The sequence below is a fragment of the Gambusia affinis genome, linkage group LG07 (genome assembly GCF_019740435.1).
Source record: "Gambusia affinis linkage group LG07, SWU_Gaff_1.0, whole genome shotgun sequence".
Classification (NCBI taxonomy): Eukaryota; Metazoa; Chordata; class Actinopteri; order Cyprinodontiformes; family Poeciliidae; genus Gambusia; species Gambusia affinis.
Genome location: NC_057874.1, coordinates 27154939 through 27177667, shown reverse-complemented (window position 1 = coordinate 27177667; position 22729 = coordinate 27154939). Strand labels below are relative to the sequence as shown.

The 22729-nt window shown below is 37.8% G+C and overlaps 1 protein-coding gene across 4 annotated transcripts in view; it reads left to right on the top strand.

The window, feature by feature from the left end:
* asic1b (acid-sensing (proton-gated) ion channel 1b) overlaps positions 1 to 22729 on the top strand; it is a 189829-nt gene that overhangs the window by 121942 nt on the left and 45158 nt on the right. The window contains exon 2 of one of the 4 annotated variants that reach the window (XM_044121671.1): positions 12655 to 12725. The exons of 2 other annotated variants lie outside the window; for them this stretch is intronic. In XM_044121671.1, coding sequence (XP_043977606.1) covers positions 12655 to 12725 — 71 coding nt within the window. Of the gene's footprint in view, positions 1 to 11639; positions 12726 to 22729 lie in introns of those variants that run through there. One more of the 4 variants, XM_044121669.1, reaches the window with a different exon arrangement.

Sequence of the window (22729 nt, the reverse complement as noted above, 5' to 3'; positions counted from 1 at the left end):
CTCCACTTTCTCATCAAAACGCCATTTTTCACATACAGACTTACAGGCTCTCCTGCCACATCTTCTAAAGCACCAGCTTTAGACAATGGATCTCTAGGAAAAGGATCATTACTCTGTTCCCTAATCAAATCCTCCTTACTGAACTTTTGTTCATCTGCTGCACCCTAAGAGAAGGGAGTTATGGATGTTGCTACACATTATGTGGAAGCTTTCGCATTGCGTAACATTTGTTCAAAAACAATCTTGGATTGCCTTCTTAAGTTTTTTACTCAGTTTGGGCTTCCTAGAGAGATACAGTCCGACCAGGGCTCTAACTTTATGGCTGGAGTTTTTCAAGCAGTGATGAAAGAGCTAGGGATTAAACACTTCAAGTCATCTGTGTACCATCCACAGTTACAGGGGGGCCTGGAACGATACCATCAGACTCTCAAGTACTTGATCAGGACCTACTGTGTGGATCAGCCTGGAGAGTGGGACAAGAGACAATGGAAATTCTAATGAGTTCATTTTAATCTGTCATTTGATTAATTAGTTATTGACAGTCTTGGATACGGAGGAAAAAAGTTATGATTGACCAGAAGATTCAGAGTTGGGGTTTTTTTTTAATAATGATGATTAACTACGATGGAAATAAAAAACTGCCGTTGCAATTAAATGCCTCTCAGCACGGTATAATGTTTGAAGACTGACTCCAGGTTTCAAATACAAACAAAATTCTTGATCACTATCGGCGAACAGATCCCTCTGCGAGCGTTTAATCTGAACGCACATCTGGTCTGACATAGCGCATCATTTGAACGGGAACAGCGGCAAACTGCTTTATATGTGAACAAGCTCAAAGCTACAAACAAATCCCACTGAGCTAACGTTAGGAGACAGTGTTTTGATTGAGAGGAGTTTTTTTTTCCCTGCTGCTGTGTCTAAGGCGTCAGAGTCTGCAGCTCTGAAGCTTTTTCCTCAGGGCAACACAAAGGGAGGAAGGGATTAGAAGATTCAAGCTAATATCCACAGCTGACGCTCACATAAACACCAACAAAGTCTTCTTAAATTACATATGGAGAGAGAAACACTGACAGAGCAGGAAAATGCTTTGTTTTCATTGGTTTAGATCAGGTCCTAATTGTACAGCCAGGAGTTATTAAAGGGAAAAAAGGGAATAAATCTTTTCCACAATTAGTCCAATTTTCTAAACATAATACACCAGAAAAACTGCAAATGGATAGGAAAAAAAATCTAATAGAAGATCAAGTAAATTTCAAAGCTAGCTTGAAGAATTTACATAAAGGATTACACTCACAAAGCTTAGCACTGAGTTTGATGCAAGCACTGATCTGGCTTTCAAGAATTTGGGTTAAATTCTGTTAAGGATTCAATCAAAGAAAAAAAAAGAAATTATGTGCATGTAACAATATGCATTAACCTCTTTTTGCTTTTGGTTGGTTTGTGCTTGTGAGGTTTAGGTGTCCTTGTGTTTTAAAAGCATCATTGCATCATCTCACCATGTTGGGTCAGAAGCTATTTAGCAAATCATTAAATCCATTTCTTCCAGTTGTTAAAGATTTCAGCATAAACAATTTCATTTCTCGTCCACAGATAAAAATCTCACCTTACCCAACTTTATTGCATGTTTGGAAATACTTTGGTAATTGCATGACTATTCCAAAAAAAAAAAAAAAAAAAAGATTCCTGAAATCACCATGGCAGCTAAAAAATTTGAGTTCTCCCTGCGGGACATTCACCTCCACATCCAATAAAACAAGAGGATGGATTTAGTTTTACAAGAAGGAATCATTTGTAAATGTCAGACAGTGGGAGACCATTTGTTTCACAAAGCATCTTTCATTCATTTTTCCCTCAGCGGCAAATAGGAGCCACAGGGCCCTTCGGGACGGGGAGACTGTTTGCTGTAGCTAGCAGCCATGCTCTGAAAGTCATTCATCAGAACCGATCCCCCCTCTCCCGAACTCTCCCCAGCCCAGCTGTCATGATGCTGCCAAGATGAATTAGCTGTGTCACCCTGTGCTTTTCTAGTGCAGGCAGGGATACTTTCATTGTCCCATGCTCGGTAAACATAAATCTGACGCATTCAGCCGCAATATTTATACAGGATGAGCCCAGAATCTTCTTGCAGGTTTATGCATTGATGCGGCACACTGCAGAACTTCCCTTGGTTGTCCGGCCACAATTATAAAAGGTCGAATTGTCCATAGCTTTTTAAAAAAGATCATAATCATCTTACACAACAGTACCAACAAAAGACCAAGAAAACTACAAAAAAATAAAAAAATTTTCTTGTACATCTCTCTCGTCACTTCAGGCGTGAGAGACGATGACACGGTAAGATGAATTTCAGTAAGGTGGACTGTTTGTAATATCTGTGGGCAATAGTAATCAATGATGCCGAAACTATCTCGGATCTTTGCTTAAACATTTGCTTATTTCAGAGATTTTTCTGAAAGAATCTACTTGTCATTCCTGGAAATAAACCTGAACTTGGATCCTTTTATTTCTACTATCTGATGTAAATTTTTGATGTGAGCTGATAAGATTTCTATTCTGAAAGTGGATTTCTTAGGCAGTTTAATCTTGAATATGATTATGAATTTATAAATATGTTGAACTTGATCAAAAATAATTAGCTTCTTATATTTCTTTCATCCATCCAACTTTTTAAAATTCATTTTCACTTCATTTTAGTTTTTGTATATAGCCCCAATTAATAACAAATTTCATCCAATAAAGTTCGACATCTGTGTTGAAATTTTTGTTTTCAACTGGAGATATGTTTTAATGTAATCCATATTTTCTATCTACAAAATGGTTAATTGGAGCTTTCATAAATGTCATATTGTAATATTTATTTTATCATCGCTGTGGTCACCAATGTCAAAATGGTACTAAAGGGTCTGAAACTGTATTTGAGTTTGTAATCCCATAAATTGTCCAAATAGTTGTAGAAAAGCAGCTGTTTTACTGACAAAGTCAACCTAAATTAGCTTTTTGTCAGTCTCAGCCATCTGTTCCTCTTTTAACTGAGTGTCTCGCTGCATCTTTCACATTCTTTCTACGGTAGTTTGGCACTTAGCTGATGCAGTATTAAATTTAGCTTTACAGCTTGGCAGTTTGAGAAGCTGTCGTAGAAATGGCCTTTTTGACATATGTCCCTAACAGCAGATTATGTACACAATTATCCTCAAAATTGTCTCTGTAAATCACTAGCTGCTCTTCTGTCAGCCCCTCGCACCCACTGGACCCTGACTGGTGCTGCTGCCTGTGCCTCCAGCCTCTTTCTCCTTCTTTTGCACTCTGCTCAGCCTCCTACTCTCCTTCTCTCCCCCCTCATTTTTTTTTTCTTTCTTTGTGGACGCTTTGGCGCCAAACATTCCCAGAGGGAGATAGAAAAGACAGCAGCAGTCAAGAGAAGCAGAGGGAATGCAAAGATCACAGAACGACAAAATTAAGGCGGCAGGTCGGAGGAAAGAACAAAGAAGTCTACTTTTAATGAAAGAATACTTGAAGGATAAGGGGAAGTGCATTATATTTATTCCCTTGTACACAGGGAGTTGTGATGAAATCACAGGAATAATGGATCGATGTGAGGCAATAATAGAAGTGGGGCTAAAAATACAGAGAATGATGTTAGAAGGAAGATCAGGAGGAGAGTTGGTGGAAATGTCCTTCATAGAGAGCATAGCACCAAATAATAACCTTTGGGCTGGTCACCTTTATCCTGTTCAGGCTTTAAATGACAGCTTGAATAATTGCCTACAGTGTCTGAACACCCAAGTGCTTCTCAGACAAACCTTTTGATATCTGGTTGTTCCAGAAGACATGAAGTAGAGACTTTCTTCCCCCTGGTCTCCACCTTATGTGTCACAGTGCATATTTTCTACCTTCCTCCTCTTATTCTGTTTTAAGATGTACGATACAGAGACAGAAATATATTCTTTAAAACTCTGTTTTCACAATTTATTCTACCTATAAATAAAATTCAGTGGAACCAAATGTCTTCACAAGTGAGGGAATTGGTAAATAGAGTCCAGCTGGGCTTTGAAGGCTGCAGAGGTTTCTCAAGGTGTTTTCACACCTGATCATCCGTATGAAAACGGATGATCAGTTTGGGATCAGAATTGCAACATTGTTACATTTTCAGCTGCTGTGGTTCACTTTCTCACTGAACTGTGTCAAATGAGCCAAACCCTTTGAAAAAACTTGTTCCCCTCCTCACCTGTGGTGTCGCTGCACCAAGAACCACTAAAGGAAACGTCACAAAAACCTCTAAAGAAGACGTGAGCGCTACTTCCTTCTTCACTATATGTAAACTAAAATGGAGAGGCACCAGATTTCAGGAGTGCTTGGATTTTCTTTTTGTCTTTGGCAAAATACCACATCCATTCATAGCGCACCAAAGTTTCAAGTAAAAGCTTTAAATATCAACTAAGCTTCAACAAAAGCTTAGTTGATATTTTTAGTCAAATGAGACAAAATAAGTCCCTTTTACTTTGGTGGTTGTTTATAATATTGAGATGCTTTTCTTTGGCATTGGGAACCTAATTTGAATTTGTAGGAAGATGGATTGTGCAAAGTAGAGAACTAGCCAAGAATAAATGCTGCTATGTCCTCTAAGAGCCTTGAGACAGAGACAGAGACAGAGAGCCACCATGCAGCAGGACAACAACCATAAACATGCAGCCAGATTTACTACAGAATGGTTTTGAGTAAAGAGTACTCATTAGTTTTTGGGGTTTTTCCGGCTGCCTTTATTTTACTAACTTTTAATCAGGTGCTTGGTTTGTAATGTCCACAATTTCTATTTGGGGATAGAAATTTGAAAATAGAAAATAAAAGTTCAGTATTTCTGACTCTTAAGTGATTCTGATGTGTTAAAATGGAATAGTAAAATCCCAAACCCAAATCCAACTGAGAATATGTGTCAAATTGATTTTCAAATAATGTTCTCCATCTAAGAACCTGAACCTGAACTGATTTGCGCCAAAGAAAGAGCAAATATTTCTCAAAGCTGGTAGAAATCTCAAAAGGCCTGCAGCTGTAAAGCAGGGAAAGTTTTGTCGATTTATAAATGCAAACCTCACTTTTCATAATTTTATTCCAAAAAAACTGAAAGCCTTGTATGATTTGTTTCACCACATTGTCTTGGTTTATTACATAAGATCTCAATGAAATGCATTGGTAACTGACAAAATGTTAAATAAATAAAAAATAAAAGTTCAGTGAGTTTGAACACTTTCAAGGCACTGTACCGCCATTTTACCACAGTTTTATAATATAACTAGGGTGGTATTTTCTGAAGTTACCCAAGAGGCATGAGTGTATACAAGAATCCAGGGACGACTTCAAAACTGATAGAAAATGGTTGAGTGTGACCTTGTTGCAGAAACAGCACTGAAGTGAAAAAATGTATAATCTTGAATCAGACATAAATTTTTCTCCTGAAAATCCTCATTTTGAACCATGAGATAGTAATTAGTTTGTGCTAGGCTACAGTGCAAACTGTTATACAGTTAGGAAAATGTATTCTGCAGATGTTTATGCTTATTCTTTCATAGTGTAAAAAACAGAAACTATCTTCTATTTCCATCCATATACATCACAATAAAGATATAAAAGTGGAACATAACTGGCGTCTTTGTTTAATAAAGCTAATAAATAAACATGTTCCTATTAAGAGTGAGCTCATTAAAATGATATTACTTACATTAGTGTAAGTGTAAAATGCACCACGCTGAATGTGTGATCTATAATTCTGCAGAAAAATGTAACATTGTTTCAAACAGTAGATGTAAAGCTCCATGCTTTATTATATTAAATAATGCAGCAGTTTTCCCCCTCTCATTCACATTTAGAAAAAAACATCTACATCAAAAAAATTCCATCACCATAATTAAAAACAGAGATTTAGTCGTGAATGTCTTTCAGGCCTTTTGTGCCTCGTCGGGAGTTTGGAAGAACGATGTCAGCCTTGAAGAAAGAACATACTGGATCTTAAAGGTGTAGTCCCACTATGCTGAGCCAAAATGACTGATAAGGTTTGACTCCAAGTGGAAACATTTAAAGAACTCTGCTCGTCAGAGGCTTTTCATTCATCTCCACTCTGCTTTTAAACATTCACTGCTCTGCTGACCCTGCTGATTGAAACCGAAGTCTTTTTTTCCTCATTTAGATTAACTGTCAGGGCAGAAAACCAGCCCTAACACAGCTATGTGCTGATCGCTCACTCTCACATTAGCTCCCAGTGATCAAGCAGCTAATACTCTGTGAGGCTTTATGGCCTGCGATGGATACTCACGACATATCTTTGCAATGGATACTGACATTTGTGGACAGAAAATGGTGATGTAATTACACCCTCGTTGGTTTTATTGCAGGGCGGCATACAAGTTTGTAAAATTGACTCGATCAGCTTCGTGTTCAGTAGCAAAGATTTCATCCCACGTTTTATCAGTGAAATGACCAAAAATACACATTTTTGCTCTTTTATTTGACAGATGAAGAGCTTTAATAAAGCTGTTTCCCTTAAAATCAACTACTTTAGGGGCGTTCTGTGGTGGCGTAGGGGATAGCGCAACCCACATTTGGAGGCCTTGAGTCCTTGACGCAGCCGTCACGGGTTTGATTCCCGGACCCGGTGACATTTGCCGCATGTCTTCCCCCCTTTCCTGTCAGCCTACTGTCATATAAGGGACACTAGAGCCCACAAAAAGACCCCCTGGTGGGAAAAAACAAACAAAAATCAACTACTTTAGCATGGTTCCTTGGAGAATTTCATAAAACGAGATCTTTGAATTCTCAAAACCTCTAAAAAAGGTCTTCATTTTAATTTAATCAGGTCTCTGTATCTCTATGCTTGTCTGTTTTCTAATTAAAGCTAAAGCATATTTTAAAAAGGCTGTCTTTCATTTATCCAGTGAAAAATTCAGCTCCCCTTTCAGAAGCCGAACAATAGAACAGGATGTTCATTCTTGCCACATCTGCTTTGGTATTAATAAACTAAAGATATGTGCCTAAGGTCCCCTAACGAATATCCGTGCTTGCTTTCATAATAGGTTCATTAGTGCAACTCTTTAACCGCAGATTTTAGAGCAGCATTCATTTGTTATTCCGTTGTTGTTGTTGTTACACTTGTTGTGGGATTGTGCTTGTCTGTCAGGCAAGTACATAATTATCCCTTCACCCAGACGGATTAGCTTGTTGCACAGCGCCTCTCCTCCGATATGTCTCTCTCTTGATGAGGTGGCTGGAGAAACGGGGCTGAACAAATGCTGTTAAATGCCACAAGTGTCAGGATCTGTCTCCAATGGATTCTGATGCACCACCCATCACCTCATTTGAGACACATTACATCCATCCATAGGCGAGTCAAGCCACTCAAAGAAGTTCTGATTGAGTAATAAAAACTAGAACGTGGTCTCAATTTCTTTCCGGATTCAGTCAGTCTTCTCTTTATTGCCAGGTGGTAATCTTGAAGCCATGCATGTGATGGCGCCGTCTCACTGAGATGCAATCAAAGGCCAGTGGTTGAGCACCCATTCTTCATGACAGATCCTCTTATTAAAATAGAAGTGATAACCTCAAAGGAAGACTTTATTATCCTCTAAGGGAACATTATGAAGGGGGCAGAGACAAACTGGCACCAGGAGAACAGCCGTCTGCTTCTTGTTCCAACCCAGAAACATCGAATCGGATCTAACTTCTTTTAGTTGACTGATTTCCTCCTTTATGGTCAGCTGAGCGTAGTTTTCCTAATGGACAAAACACTTTGAGAACAATCTGGTCTTGGGTTTCATGTATAAACTTAATGAAAAATACAAAAAACACTTTTATAAATTAGAACTATCAGACTGTTTTCCCTGTGATATATCACTTGATCACGCCTTTTTTTAACATTACACACTACAAAATAATTAATGAAAGTAAGTGTGATTTGTGCTTATCTCATATCAGGTCAATATCGGTATCGGGCAATGCTCAAAGCTAATATCGGTATCGTATTGAAATTGATAAAGTTCTATTGGGGCTCCCTTAGTGTTTAACGCTCTAAAACAAACTGCTGCTTTCAGTTTGTTTTAGAAGTCAGAACTTGTTTAAAGTTGATAACAAGTATGATTTTGATATTTTTGTGGTTTATTAGTAAAATAAGACCATAACCATCTGATTCCTTACACTCTAACTCAATGAGCCACAAATGTCACAAATTAGGGTTGTACAATGCATTGTGTCCCATTCCATTAAAATAATTTAACTGTTGGATTTGCAAAAAAAAAAAAAAAAAAAAACTTTTGTTTCCTGCAACTTTAACAACTTTATTAATATGCAATAGACACGTCCATTGATCTTGGAAATTCTGATTTTCATGTCCAAACACACTCAAGCATAAAATATTGTAGTTCAAAATTAATTTAGGCCCTGAAATACACAACTACTAATATAAGAAACTCTCCTTTGGCCTTTGTAAATCAAATAACCTTTATCTCAAATTTCAAGAGATAAAGTTGCACATGTGCCACAGTTTTCTACAAATAAACAAATCCATTCATCTCCTGTAATCAGCATCACTTTCTGTGGTCACATCGCCGCCCTCTGCCCATCAGTTACTGACCTTGGAGCTAAAATGGACTCCTAACTCTGCCACATCTCCTTCCATCACCTTCCTAACTTCTCCCTACCAAAGGCAGAAAAACTGATCCCCACCTCTATCGTTCTCTATGTTGCACTACTGTAATGTCCAAACGTCTTCAAATGTCCAAAACTCTGCAGTTAGGATCCCGATGCAAGTGTGAAAATATAAACATGTTGCACTTACTTCACTTTTTTCCCCAGTGAAAATCGTTTCACTGGGATCATTTGCACCGATCCACTTTTTTCACTACCATTACCGATATCTGAGGTTTGAGCCGATTCCAATCAGAATTTTAAAATGTTTTTTTTTAAGACAGACATAAATCAGATGTAATGTAAATAACATTTACATTACTGTACCAGTACAATTCACTTAAATACACCAATAGGTTCACAAGCTTGGTCAAAAATGTACAATAAACACAACTATAATTTGTTCAGTGAGTGCAATTAGGAGTATAACAGATTATGTAAAATAAATAATGGAAACTGACAACAACAAAAGTTGACTACCTTGATCAAACATGAAAACCAAACTCCACCAAACCTGATTTCAAATTGTTCAGAAAGTTTAATTAGGAATTGTAAATTTAAAAAGAGATTTCTGGGAATCCATTTAGTGGTCTATTTCCAGCAGTCACTGGGCAAAAGGTTCATCACAAACACAAAAATCTAACGACAATTTGAAAACATCTTATTATATTTATTCAAAATGTTGATCCTGATTTCATATCTGCCATCCAAAAAAGGTTAAAGACTTTCAAATTATTGGAATTAATAAAAGAATTGTCATGCTAGTGTAATACAAATAGCAAAAAAAGGAAAAACAACAACTTCACAAGCGTTTTATTAAAGTTTTCGTTTTGAGTCGAGAAAATGCTCACATGGCAGACATGAAGTGTGTCTGTCTTAGAATTGCACATAATTATTGGGTGTTGGATCAATCTGTCTGTCAAAAGTAGAGAACCATAGAAAAGTGATTTTTCTGCTTCACCCTGAAAGGTTTAGACACTTAAATTATGATAATTGAGCAAATTTATAATTATCTCCAAACATGAATGTGATATTACTTTGGCAGGCCTGAGCTTGTTGACTGTTGTTTGCTTGACCAAATATCCAGCTTTCCACTTTTACTTGATTAGTACTTTTTGAATGCCTTGCCTGTCATTGTCTTCACGTATTTTAGCAATTCTCCACGTTTCAGAATAAAGTGACAAGATGTGAAACATTGATTTTCTAAGTACTCCTCTGCCGTCTTCTCTTCCTCCTCTCATTCATGCTCAATTCTTTTTCCTCCGTTATGCACAAAGCAATGAACACACACTCTCAGCTTCACAGGTGGGGCAGACACTTTGCACAGCAGCTCTTCCTCTCAAATCTCTGTGTGTTGATGGCCAACCAAGCGTGATCTACAGCTTGACCAAAAACCCCAAGAGGAAGATCGTTTTTGCAGACGCTTTGTCAATGGCTTTAAGTCCTGACAAAAGCTCCACCCTCGACACAACTAAACCTGGGCGTAACGAAGTCAAAAACACCCACCATGCAATCAATTAAAAGGCTACTTTAGCGTATTTAGACTTCATCCTTCAAGGATGCATCACAGGACTTTCATTAACTTCTCAGCAGCTTCCTGACCTTTCTGTTTTCCTTCTGACGTTACACATCTGTCAGTTCTGTAATGTCAGCTTTACTTACCCTTCATGCGAGTATGAGCGATGCAGGATAATGAGTAGTGTAACTGGTGTCGCTCTCATGTTGCAGACAAGATCCCCTCTATTATTAACCTTTGTAATGTAAGTATTAAACACTGAGTGAGAAACTGTGACGCTTGCAGGAGTTAAGGTGCATGTGTCCCCAAAGCTATTTATGTGTGTGACAGCATTGAAAAGGAAGACAAATGATCTGCATTTACTGAGCACAGAGATTTCAGTCGGCAAGCGTCACTAATCATATTCAGCAGGAATCTATAGGTGCATCTCAGTAAAATAGAATATCATAGAAAAGATCATTTATTTCAGTAATTCAGTTTAAAAGATATATATAGATCTATTCAACACAAACTGATTATTTCAAGTCAGTTTTTCTGTTGATCTTGAACATTGCAAAGGGTATTTAATTTCATTAGTCTATTGAAAAGTGTCTGTAGTACTGTATACTATATATAGACCCATTCAATAAATTAGAAAATTATTGAAAAGTCCATCTGTTTCAGTAACTCTATCAGTGAAACACATTACATAGATCCATTTGACATCATGTTGATTTTCTGCTAATGGCTAATAAAAGCACAACATTTAAAATTAGAATATAACATCAAACCAATAAAAAAACGTCTAATTAAAGGTTGTTATTCCCAAAAGTTACTTGTAAGCAGACAAACCAGACTGATTGGGTCATGACCGTACACTCAATAATATATAATAAATAATAATTATAGACAGACTGCAGCGAATAAAGAAAGCCCTCAATGCATTTTTTTTAGCTTGATTTTTATTTTTCTCTTTAAAAAAACTCCAGAGATTCAGTCGGTGGGACTCTGCAAGCCAGTCACAGCAACGATATCATTAAGATATGGTCCTTTTGGCAGTAAGGATGCATAAAGTGCAGCGAAAATGTCTGGTAGACAACTGTGTTGACTTTGCACTTGTTAAAACGCAGTAGCAAGTAACATGGCTCTTCAAATCATCACTGGACCTTACGCAGCTTGCACACTTTTTCCTTCCACTTAACTTTTCAAGAATATGATTGGTTACTCTTTAATCAACTATAGAACTATGAATAGTTGTATGTCGTCCATGACATATGTGTGAATAATCCCTTTTTATTATTCAAACACAAAATTATCAATCTATGTGTAATAAATCTACAATAAATATAAGCTTGTGTACTATTATGATACATTATATTCTATGATACATTAGGGTATAATGTATCATAAATTAGATTATATCCTAATTTATGCTACATGTCCGTCTGTGGGCGTGCGTGTTTGTGTGCGTAAAACACACACTGTGTTTGGGGGGAGATGTCAGAAATTGGAAAATTATATTCCTGGAAGCAGGCGGGACGAGCGTGCTATAAAATATGATTGTGTGATTTTAACTATATCTGTCGTCTCTTTGGAATGTATTCTCGGAGTTTAACTGCTTGTAATTTAGATGAAATAATCCCCCTGACTCCTGTTGCTGCACATTAGCGCACTAAATCATTCTGACTAACTTCACTTCCCCCTCCCGGACACGCTCAGGGAGCGCTGCGCGCCTGACAAAATACTCCCCCATCACCGCCTCAAGCTGCTGCTCAGTGCTTGAGAGGACCGAGAGGAGCTGCGTGCGCTTCAGTCTCTCCTCTCTTTTAAAAAAATCCTCTCACTAACTGCATCCTTCCGAGTGCGCAAAGACGAGTCTTGGCTCCGTCAGCCTGACCACGGCGGGACCGATGTTGAATGTGCGCACCGGCGTTTCCCGAAAATGTGCCCGTCCTCTGGATCCAAGCCGAGCCCGGGTTCTCTCACCGAAGCTGGGAAACTCTTCCTGAAACACACAACCCTGCACGGGTTACGGCACATCTTCCTCAGCGGCTCATACCCACGGAGAGTTGCGTGGCTTCTTGCGTTCTTGGCGGCCGTGGCTCTGTTCTTCGCCTGGTCCTCCAACAGAGTGCGGTACCTGCTCTCTTCGCCCATGTACACCAAGGCGCACATGGTGTACGCCAAGCGGCTGGTTTTTCCCGCCGTCACCATCTGCAACCAGAACCTGCTGCTTCCTCGACGCATGAAGAAGACGGACATATTCACGTCCGGGAGGTGGCTGGGGCTGCTGGAGAAGGAACCAGACTCCCCCAACTTGCAGGTCTCCCCGGCTGCGAAAGAGGCGCTTCTGGCTCTGCTGGGTGACGGCGGAGAGAGCGCGGGCGGCGAGCCGCCGTGGCTGTCGCGGATTTTAGACTTCAAAAACTTCCTTCCTCCGCCTTTGGAGTCCCAGCCGAGTATGAAGGAGCTGCTGGACCGGCTGGGACACCAGCTGGAGGAGATGCTGCTGTACTGTCGGTACCAGGGAGAGCCCTGCGGGCCGCGTAATTTCAGCATTGTGAGTGTTCCCAAAGTCCTTTTCCCTCTGTTTTAACTTCCTCATCTTCCCAACAGGTTGACCCAGGTTTCGGTGTCTGCTACATTTCGCTCCTTAGGACCAGATATTCATGACTTGTCGGATTCTTTGATTATTCGTTGAATGGCCTTTTGTTTCTTGAATTTTATTTGAAAATACTATCAGCAGAGTCAATCACAGTCTTGTTGTTTTCGTGATGCGCATCAGTATTTTTTTATTTCTTTATTTCTCTATTTCTTTACAGATTGACGAAGCGACCTGCTTCGTATAATCACCTTCAAAAAATAATGTCCTGCCTCATTTTTTTCTCAGTGATTTTATTTAACCTAAAGCATCCTTTGGAAAAAGAGAGGTGGTCACTTTTTTATTTATTTATTTATTTTGGCCAAAATCACTGTAAAAAAAAAAATGACAGGCCATTATTTTAGGAAGGTCACAATATGCAATTATGGTAATCATATATAACAGTAAAGACTGGCAGCAGTTTGCATTGAATGTTTTTTCTATATTTACATAGATCTTCCATCCTTGATTTTTTTTATTTTTTTCTGAAACAATATTTCATAGGTATTTTCTCAACCTATATAAAAAGAACCACAGACAATGTTACTTAGTTTTCAACCAAATTCTTGGAAGGGAATTGGAAGTGAATGCAGTGTGGGAGAGTGATCTTAACAAAAAGGGGGGCTACCCTGATAACAAGGAAGCAAAAACAGAAACTAAATTCTACACAGAGACAATTAGAGGCAACTAAGGAGTATCTCAGGAAGTTCTCCTAAAGAAGCACCTGCAAAAACATGCTTGAGGTTAAGGAACGGTTAGTTATGTCTTACAACAAGTTCCTCCTCTCTGTGGTCAGAACACTAAACCTTTAAATAAAAAACAACTAGTAATATGAAACTACTAATGTAAGAAAGGTGACAAAATATAACAAAATTGAGATTTTCCTTTCAGAAAATGTTCAAGGGGAATGCATTTTATTTGCAAACGGTTGTGTGTGGTTTATTGTCAGACTTAAACAGGATCAATCTAGGTTCAAAAGAGATCAATCTGCCTATAATGAAGACTTTTTGATTCATTTAGGAATGCATTGCAACATTCACTGACAGCCTGATAGAGTGCAGTTAGTCAGAGTGCAGCCTCATTGATTCCATTTCATTACTGTGAAAACAATGTAAAGCCAATGTTCTCCCACCTCATTACAACAACAAACACTTTTTTCCTTGTGATAATTTCAAGCTTGGCTTTATGTTTTAGAAATCATGTTTTTTCTTCTGATTTGCTGGATAATTTTTTTTTTTTTGGGGGGGGGGGGGCTGGGGGGGCTGGAAATATATTTAGGTTGAAGTTGAAGCTGCGCTTCTTTTCCTGTTTTTGTCGTCTGACTGAGCTCCAAAGCTGGATCATGAAGTTGTTACAGCGCAGTTTAGAGACACAAAGCAAGCTATCAAAATTCAACACATTTTCTCCTTGACTAAATATTTAGGGATGCTCCTTGGAGCCACAGCAACCTGTTTGAGAGATAAACACTCCCAAAGTCTGGAATGTTGGTGATGTGTGCTGCTGCGTGGATAATCAATGATTCCCTTCATGACTTCGAGGAAAGTTAATCTGTTGTCAGGAACCAAACCAGAGAAGTTGAGTCACTTCTTAGAGGTGAGGGGTTGGACACGATGCTGAGCTGGGCTTCTTTCAATGGGTGGTGGAATATATAGATTTTTTTTTTTGCGTTGCAAAAACGTTACAGTGTCTTTAACAGCTCCATAGATGGTCCACTGCTTCATCAATACATCCTTTCCTCTATTTTATGCGTTTGCCGTTTCTTCTTCCTCCAACTTTACTGACACACATCCTTGATTCTCACTTCACTCATCCAGGCCTCAGACATTGATTTTGGTTGAGAAATCAATCTGAGAACATCCTCTCAAGCACCCTCTGCCCCCCTGCTTACCACCACAGGTTTATTTTTTTTCTGTAAATTTATATGTTTTGGGCATTAGTTGTTGGTATGTGGAGATGATAATACATCCTAAATATTCTGAATTCTATTTTCTAAACCAGCTGATCTTACAGAAGCAGAGTTTCAGTTATTTAAAACAGCAACCCAGAAGTTGCTTATAAAAGTTTGCAAGCAATTCCAAAAACATATATATTCGTAAAGCTGTTAGCAAGCTGTGAGCTTGGTATTACCAATCTGGCGTCTCTTTACACAAACAGAGCAAGCAGAGAAACCTTTGCATGAACTCAGGTCTTCACAGAATCAATATTTTTTTTTTCCTTTCTGGGCTATTTTTATCTTCTCTGTTCATTGGTTTCTTCCTACCTTTGTGGGTTTTGTTTGGTTCTGGACAGGTGCTGTGCAGTCAGTGTTTTAGATGGTTTTTTACAGAGACAGATGCCTGCCTTTTCTAGAAAAGAAGCTGATGTGAGTACTGTACCAAGAACAATTTAGTTTCAAGCAGTTAAGCAAATATGGCCACTTTGTCACTGAAAATGGCTTTTTCATATTACCTCTTGCACTATTTACAACCGCAAATTATGCAAACAGTAACTGCTCTTTCAAAGTTGATTACAGTTGAAGATTATTTATATAAATGTCACCACCAGCTCTGTTTTCTCTGAAAACTTTCTAAACTGCAGCGCTTCTACTCAGTTTTATTGTTTTTCCAAATGTATTTTCTCAGTCATTACTGAAAATAACTTGGATTAAATGTCTAAGGAACAATAACTGTAACCAGGTACATATAGTCAAAAAACACCTCAGTCATTTGGCAACACTGACAACAGATGAACTGAAATAAAAAGTTTAGAGATAAGTTGAGAAATACTAACTTGAGTTGGAGGTTCCTATCAAGTCACAAAAACAGACTTCAGACTTGACTCTGACTTGTGCCTTGAAGACTTGAGACTTGATCTGGACTTGTGGTCTGAGACTCGAGTGTTAGTGTGTCTTCATACCTGATAGTCTGATAGAATTGTTACATTGTTACATTTTCATTTGGTGCAGTTCATTTTCACAAAGCACTGTCATACCAACCAAACCCTTTGGGCAATCATTTTACTCTCTGACCTGTGGTGGCGCTGCACCAAGAACCACTGAAGGAAATTACTCAAAAAACGCTGAAGAAGACACTAAGTGAAACACCCTTCTTCACTAAATGTAAAAAATGTTGCGCCAGATCTTAGTTATTGTAGCATTTCTCTTTTGTTATCGGCAAAACACCACCAACCATTTCTCCTGCTTGCTTTAAACTCACACTTTTGTTTTGATGTATTTACCCAGAATGCCCAGCGCTGCAGTCCACTTCCTGCTTTTTGAGCACTCTTTGGTCCATTTGGCGTTCACATATTGGAACTGCACCAGAGTTCACTTCAACGGAACTTAATAAGTACTTAATACTTAATAAAAATACATAATAATAATAATAAGACTTTAGTAAATCACCTGGATACAATTAATTTATTTTCTATTGTATAAATAGATTTGGTGGATTTTTCATACATGCCGGTATTTACATCTTCAAAAAAAAATAAAAAATCATTGTGATTACAAGGACGTTTATTTTTCCCTGAGATGTATTTATTACATTACAGTACATTTTTGCTACACAAACTAATGTCTCTTGACATCTGGATTAATGAATATTTACATGACACATATGGTCATAATAAATGATGCAGAGAAAACAGATGTGCTGGCTTCAAGGTGTAATCTTCTGCTTTTTTTCTCAATAGGATGGAGGTGCTATTGTTAGGACCAGGATGGAGTCCCAGCTAGGGCCTTTTCTCATGGGTTTTCTGCAGATGCTCCATGTTTAGTTAACGGGCCACTCTATTCTTCTTGGCTCTAGCTGTTTGCATGTGTAGTTGCTTGACCTTTGTGTCTCCATGTTGACTTTGTGATGGACAATGTTTACACTGTGCATGGTCAGCATTTTACCCACTGATCACTGGTGATGACGTGTGTACATGCTCTAACAATACCACGAACTTGCATGATTGTGAATGGTTTGAATGTCGAAGGAAGCCCATGGCCATTGAAGTTTACCAAGAGACAGGTTTAGCTCCTATCAGAATTACCGTAGTGAGACCATCTTGCAGCATATTTTATTTGTGATTTACTTTCTATTTTATGATTCCTTAATGTAACGAGCGATGATGGTTAGAAATTTAAACGGTTTTTATTGTCTCATTTGTCAGAGATGCATTAATCAGTGGGGCAGAGATGGAAAATGAACAATTTTTCCTCGATCAGCAGATCTGTAAGCTTATTTGAAATTAGAATTGGCATTAAGATTATGTAAGGGTCCTACAACTGTCCTATTGTGTAGGAAGATTGTATTTTTCTAAACCGTGGCAGAAATATGTATATATTTATACTTTTTTTTTAAAAGTTGTTTTTTTATTGCATTTTGATTCCTAACTAGTTGAGGCTCTCCAAGTTTGATTCAGCAGAAAGTTAAAATTTAGTTGTTTTTTGTCTTCCACTGACTAATAATGTTTTCTGTAGATTTATTGGGTTAGTTTGTGTAACGTATGTGGAAAAACCTCTCTCACTCTCAATTGGGGCAGAAGTAGAACTAAATTGATCAAAATCAAATTTAGAAATCACAACATTCTCACTACACCTGCTAGGGTGGGCAGTGTCAGTGTCTGTATGTTGTAACTTTTCCCTCAAATTCCACTGTTGTGTACACTTTAATGATTTACTATGAGCCTCTACTAATCAGATTAGATTAAACATCCAACAGGAATGTTTTTGAAACACCCATTTGCTGTGCTGCAAATAGTTTCAACAGTTTTAATATATCTGGGTAACATCTCAAATAAGAACAATATAAAATGTTACAGAATTGATAATATGGGATTTTTGTTAGGAAATAGTCCAATATTGTATTGGTGACACAGGTTGAAAGAAGGAAGCTAATAAAGTTATCTCATTGTGATTAATTCTACTTCCACTGCCATTTGAAGGGGAAAAAAACTAATGCGAGATTTTATCTTTTTTACACTGTAAAGTGTGATTGCACTTTTCATTTAAAACCATTTACTCTGACACCCTGGAATAACATTCAGCAGATGGTGCTTAATTACTAGATTGATTCCATCTGTTTGTAATTTATACTTTGTATAAATACGACTTAAATTGGTCTCTCTAAATTCCCTCTAGGTGTGAGTGTGAGTGTGTGCATGGTTGTTTGTCCTGTCTGTCTCTGTGTTGCCCTGCGACAGACGGGCGACCTGTCCAGGGACAGGACAAGACAATAGACAATACAAGATATTAGTGGACAAATACCAGAGAGAACACAAAGGAAGACAACAGGAATGCCAGGGGAAAAAATGTGACGAAAAGTAAAGCAGAAATAGATTATTAAAATAATGTTTATGTCATGATTGCTCAATCCATCATCCAAAAATGTAAATAGATTATGGCATAACTGCAAAATTACCAGGATATGGCCGCCGCCCACCTGACCAGCCAGGCAAGGAGGACAGTAGTTAGAAACTTATAGAACCGCTGGAGGAGTTTTGCAGAGATTCTGGCCTACATTCAAAATCCTGGATATGGTATAAAACTAACAGCCTGAATACACCATCTCCACAGTGACATATGACAGCATTGTGCTGCTTTTCTTCAGCAGAGACAGAGAAGGTGTTCCCAGTCCATGGATAGATGAATGAAGCTATTCTCGAAGAAACTATCTGAGGCTGAGAAAGACTTGAGACGGGAACAGAGGTTTAATTTCCTGCAGGTCAGCATCAGCAGAGCTACAATAAAGTCATTTATATCAATCCAATTGAGAATTTGCAGCAAGACTTGACATTTGGTGCCTATAGACACTCTTTATCCAATCTGATTGAAAGTGAGCTATTTTGTAAATACGGATTTCAGTCCCTTGATGTGCAAAGATGGTAAGGACTCAGCCTGTCACTATAACTGAGCGATTAATTTTCTCAAAAATTATTGCAATAAACGATAATATTGTTTGAAGACCTTTTTACACTGATTTAATCGAAATGACGTAATAATGCATGAGATTTCCTGCCAAAGATAGATACACTTTATTTTTGAAAGAACACTTAACACAGGAATTGATAAAATAAACAAAACAACCAAAAACAAAAATAAAATGGATTCTCAGTCTCCATTAACAAAAATGTACTTGAATAAAAACACCAAAGTGTAAATAAATACTGGATTTAACCAAAAGAGTCCAGATTATGAAGTCTGTATACTATGTTGCCCTTCAGTAATTATTAGCTTTAAATAGAGAAGATGGGCACATTGACTACCTGATCCAATAGTTCACATCTACATTTTCCCTTTACGACATTCTTAGAACTTTGATTCTAAGATTGTCGATTTCATAACCGTTCATCCTGTAGTGTGTGGTGTGTTACGGTAGATCGTTGTGGCCCCTCCGATCTAAATCAGGGGTTTTTCCCACTGGGAGCGTTAATGCAGCCTGTTGAATGTGACAGGTAGCCAATCAGAAAGCGCTGATTCTCCTCCTGCTTTCTGAGGGGAAATTACAGAGGGGAATCCCAAACAGCTGACACGGCGAAACCCAAAGTCCAACGGACATTGGAGATGATATGTAGAAACAACATTAATGTTTATAAAACATTTGGTGCAAAGAATATAGAAATGACGAGGGGAGGAGTTGGAGAGAAATCGCTACGTTGATGAACCCGGTAACTTTTCAGCTGTTCTTCGTTAACGTGACATAAATCGGTTATAATGATTTTCATTCAGTCAGGACGTTACGCTGACACTAGAGACACATGCGTTGCAGGTAGATTGTAGCAAAGCATTGATTAGTGCCTGGTTTTAAAATTAGTTAACTGGACTTGTAGCCATTATTTTGTGCCAATTGTTGGACACCACACGGCACGATCGAACCTGATCGAACCGTTATACCTAGGATTTCTGTCAGCTAATGTGTGATCTCAGGTTTTGAAAATGGGCCGACAATCAGCCGACAGCTCTAAGATGTTATAGTGTGAACTGGACATTACACTAAGGAAATGAGGAAGGGAGGGTCAGTGGAGAGTTGAGCCTTTTTTCATTCAGTGTCATCAACAGAAAGAGAAAAAGGCTGGAAGAGACGATAAAGCCAATAATTAAAATGATGTTGATAGTTTTAATTTATCAAAGGATTAATTGATTTATTGTTTATCGTGACACTCCTAGTAAGGACATAAGCCAAAAGACTTGCAGCTGTAACTGCAGCAAAAGGTGGGCTTGAAATATTTTGACTGTCCACTTTGGTTTTTTAATGGTTTCTGCCCCAAGTCCACACTGAAACTTTCCCTTTGTTGTTCACCATTCATCTTGTTTTATGTTGTGTTTACAGCTAACCTCATGTCTCCCACACTCCATGTTTGGCACCATTTACAGGTCTGGGCGAGAAAAAACAACTTTTTCAGGCACCCTCTCTGTGTTTCTGTGTGGATGGAAACATTTCCAAAAACAATGACCCATTCTCAAAAAAATAAAATAAAATAAAATTCTCTTGTAGATTGGACCTTAAAGGTGCTGTACACAAATGCATGCCCCACTTGTCACATTTATATTTGCAAGAGTTTGAAAACCATTTATCCTTTTCCTCTCAGTTGTTATGAACTAAATATGAACTACAAACAAATACACAAAGGCTTAGAGTTCTGATATACAAAGGAACTACAAATACTTTAAGTCACTCGATGTAGCATCAAAAGATATTTTTATCTGAAAAATGTGATTTTCTTTATCTGCAAAATCTAGTTTAAATCACCATTATAAGACAAGGTCTTTCTGCTTATACATTTACGTCGGAACTGCTTTCTGCTTCTGGAAAAGGTAAATAGAATAACTGTATAAAACTGATAAAATAATATCAGATAAAGATCAATTTTGTGACTCCTGAGGAGCTTTCATATGGCAAGATCCTCTTAAATTGATTGAGTTTGATCGGTTGCCATGGATCCTCATGTTAGCCGAGGCTTTCATTATCCTCAGCAGCTCTAGGACTTATCCACCATATTGATTTGCTTTTTTTTTTTGGTTAATGATGATGACTGTCGTTGACTAATTAGACGTGAAGTACAGAGGTTTTTTTTGAGAAATATTTAAATATTTACGTGGAGTCATGAAATATGTATCCAGATCATTTGTTTTTATCTCATTGTGACTCTTTTTCTCTGTTTAGCTGTTCTTGTTCTTTTGAACAAACAGAGGCTAAACACAAGAATGATGAAATTATGTTTTTGTAACTGTCTTAGCTTGCTGCTTGTTTGAGCTCACCGCTGATCTTAAAATCAATAGAGGATAGGGAAAGTGGTTCCCTGGCAACTTTTAAGGAACAGCTTGTTCAGCCTTGTCAGATTGTCATTTGAAGGATAGCCGAGAGCATCTGAATTCTCTCAGCCTGTCTCTCTGTGAATTATTTATCCTAGGAAAAGGCGGTGACATTTTTTACTCTACACAAGAACAAGGAGGGTGATGTCTCTCTCTCTCTCTGTTTTTTCCCCTTAAAAGTGAGCCTGATTTAAATATTTTTTTTTCCTGGTGTAAAAAGTTCAGAAGATGTGGGGATTTTTGGTTTGTATTAAGGTGTGAAGTGTTTATTGATGAAGCGTGGAGAGATCCAGAATAATACAGACTTTACTTACCTTTGTGTTAAGCACTTCAGAAGTAAGTACTTTCAAAATCTCATTTCATGTCCTCTACAGCCTCTGTACACTTATGTTTTTGCACCCAATCATTTCTCGGTGTATCACATGGGCGAAGGAGTAGCACTTATCAAATGGATATTTTTCTGGGTCATTCAACGCACAATTTATAAGCAGCTCTTGCATATAATCAGAAAGGCGTTTTCTATTATACCATATTTTCATTCATATCCTAGAACATTTGTTATGGTAATATGCTTCTTCCCTGGCGAAGATTAAATGCTGTGGTACGCAAACAGCTATTGCAGGCTGAATTACTGTTTATGTGTCATGATAGTACTTAACTCCTATGCAGACAAAGTTAAGCTAAATAAACATAGAAAGTTATTTTGAGAAGTTATTAGTTTAGTAAAATTAAAGACTATCCAATCCAGGGTTATAAAAATTCTGGGTTTGTCATTTTAATTTTGTTTTATTTTGTTGTGACCTTTTGTTTGTCTCAGTTCCAATTAATTTTCAGTGTGTTTGTTAGTTTTATTACTTAGGTTATGGTGTGCCATTATTTGCTGACAACTGACGTAAATGCTTGTGTGAGGGAACAATAATCTATTTCACATTATTTGAATAGATTCATAAAAATACAAAAACAAAGGCTATATCTATAATTTCAGTGCATTTTAGTTATAAATACACAAAATTGTTCCAGTTCAATATAGTTTTTCCCCACTAATTACCATTTTTATTTATCTCAGTTAACAAAAATGTCTAATAAATGTTTGTTTATGATTTTTTAATACTTTTTAGTTAACTATGTTAACCTTGGTCCACACCAGCTATCCCTATTTAAAAATTAAAAAATTCACCTGTTGTTAAATCACACATTTACTGCCATTAACCCCATTCATTTAATTCAGTTTTATGAGCCGCACTCAGGCCTGGTTCCTGCCTGAAGTGCAGAACGAAAGAATCTCTTAAACAGAACCTGACTGATGACACAAAGTGTCCCAGATCTTAAAAAAGCAACACATTCAGCCTTGATGCAAAGACACTCAGGAACAGAAAAGAATTGACATCTGTCGCTCTGGAGGGTTGAAAAAATCTGCCCTGGACTTTTTCTCCGCTTCCTCAGCCCCTGGAAAACACCAGGAAGTCCTGAGTAGAAATGCCCATCACTGATTTTATCACCGTAAGTTCACACATACTTATGCAGGAGGACAATGAGCCAAAACACAACGGCAAGTCAAACTCTGAATGGTCAGAAAATGTATATTTTTGGATTGACCTAGTCAAAGTCCGGACTTAACTCTTATTAAGGTGCTGTCAATAATGCT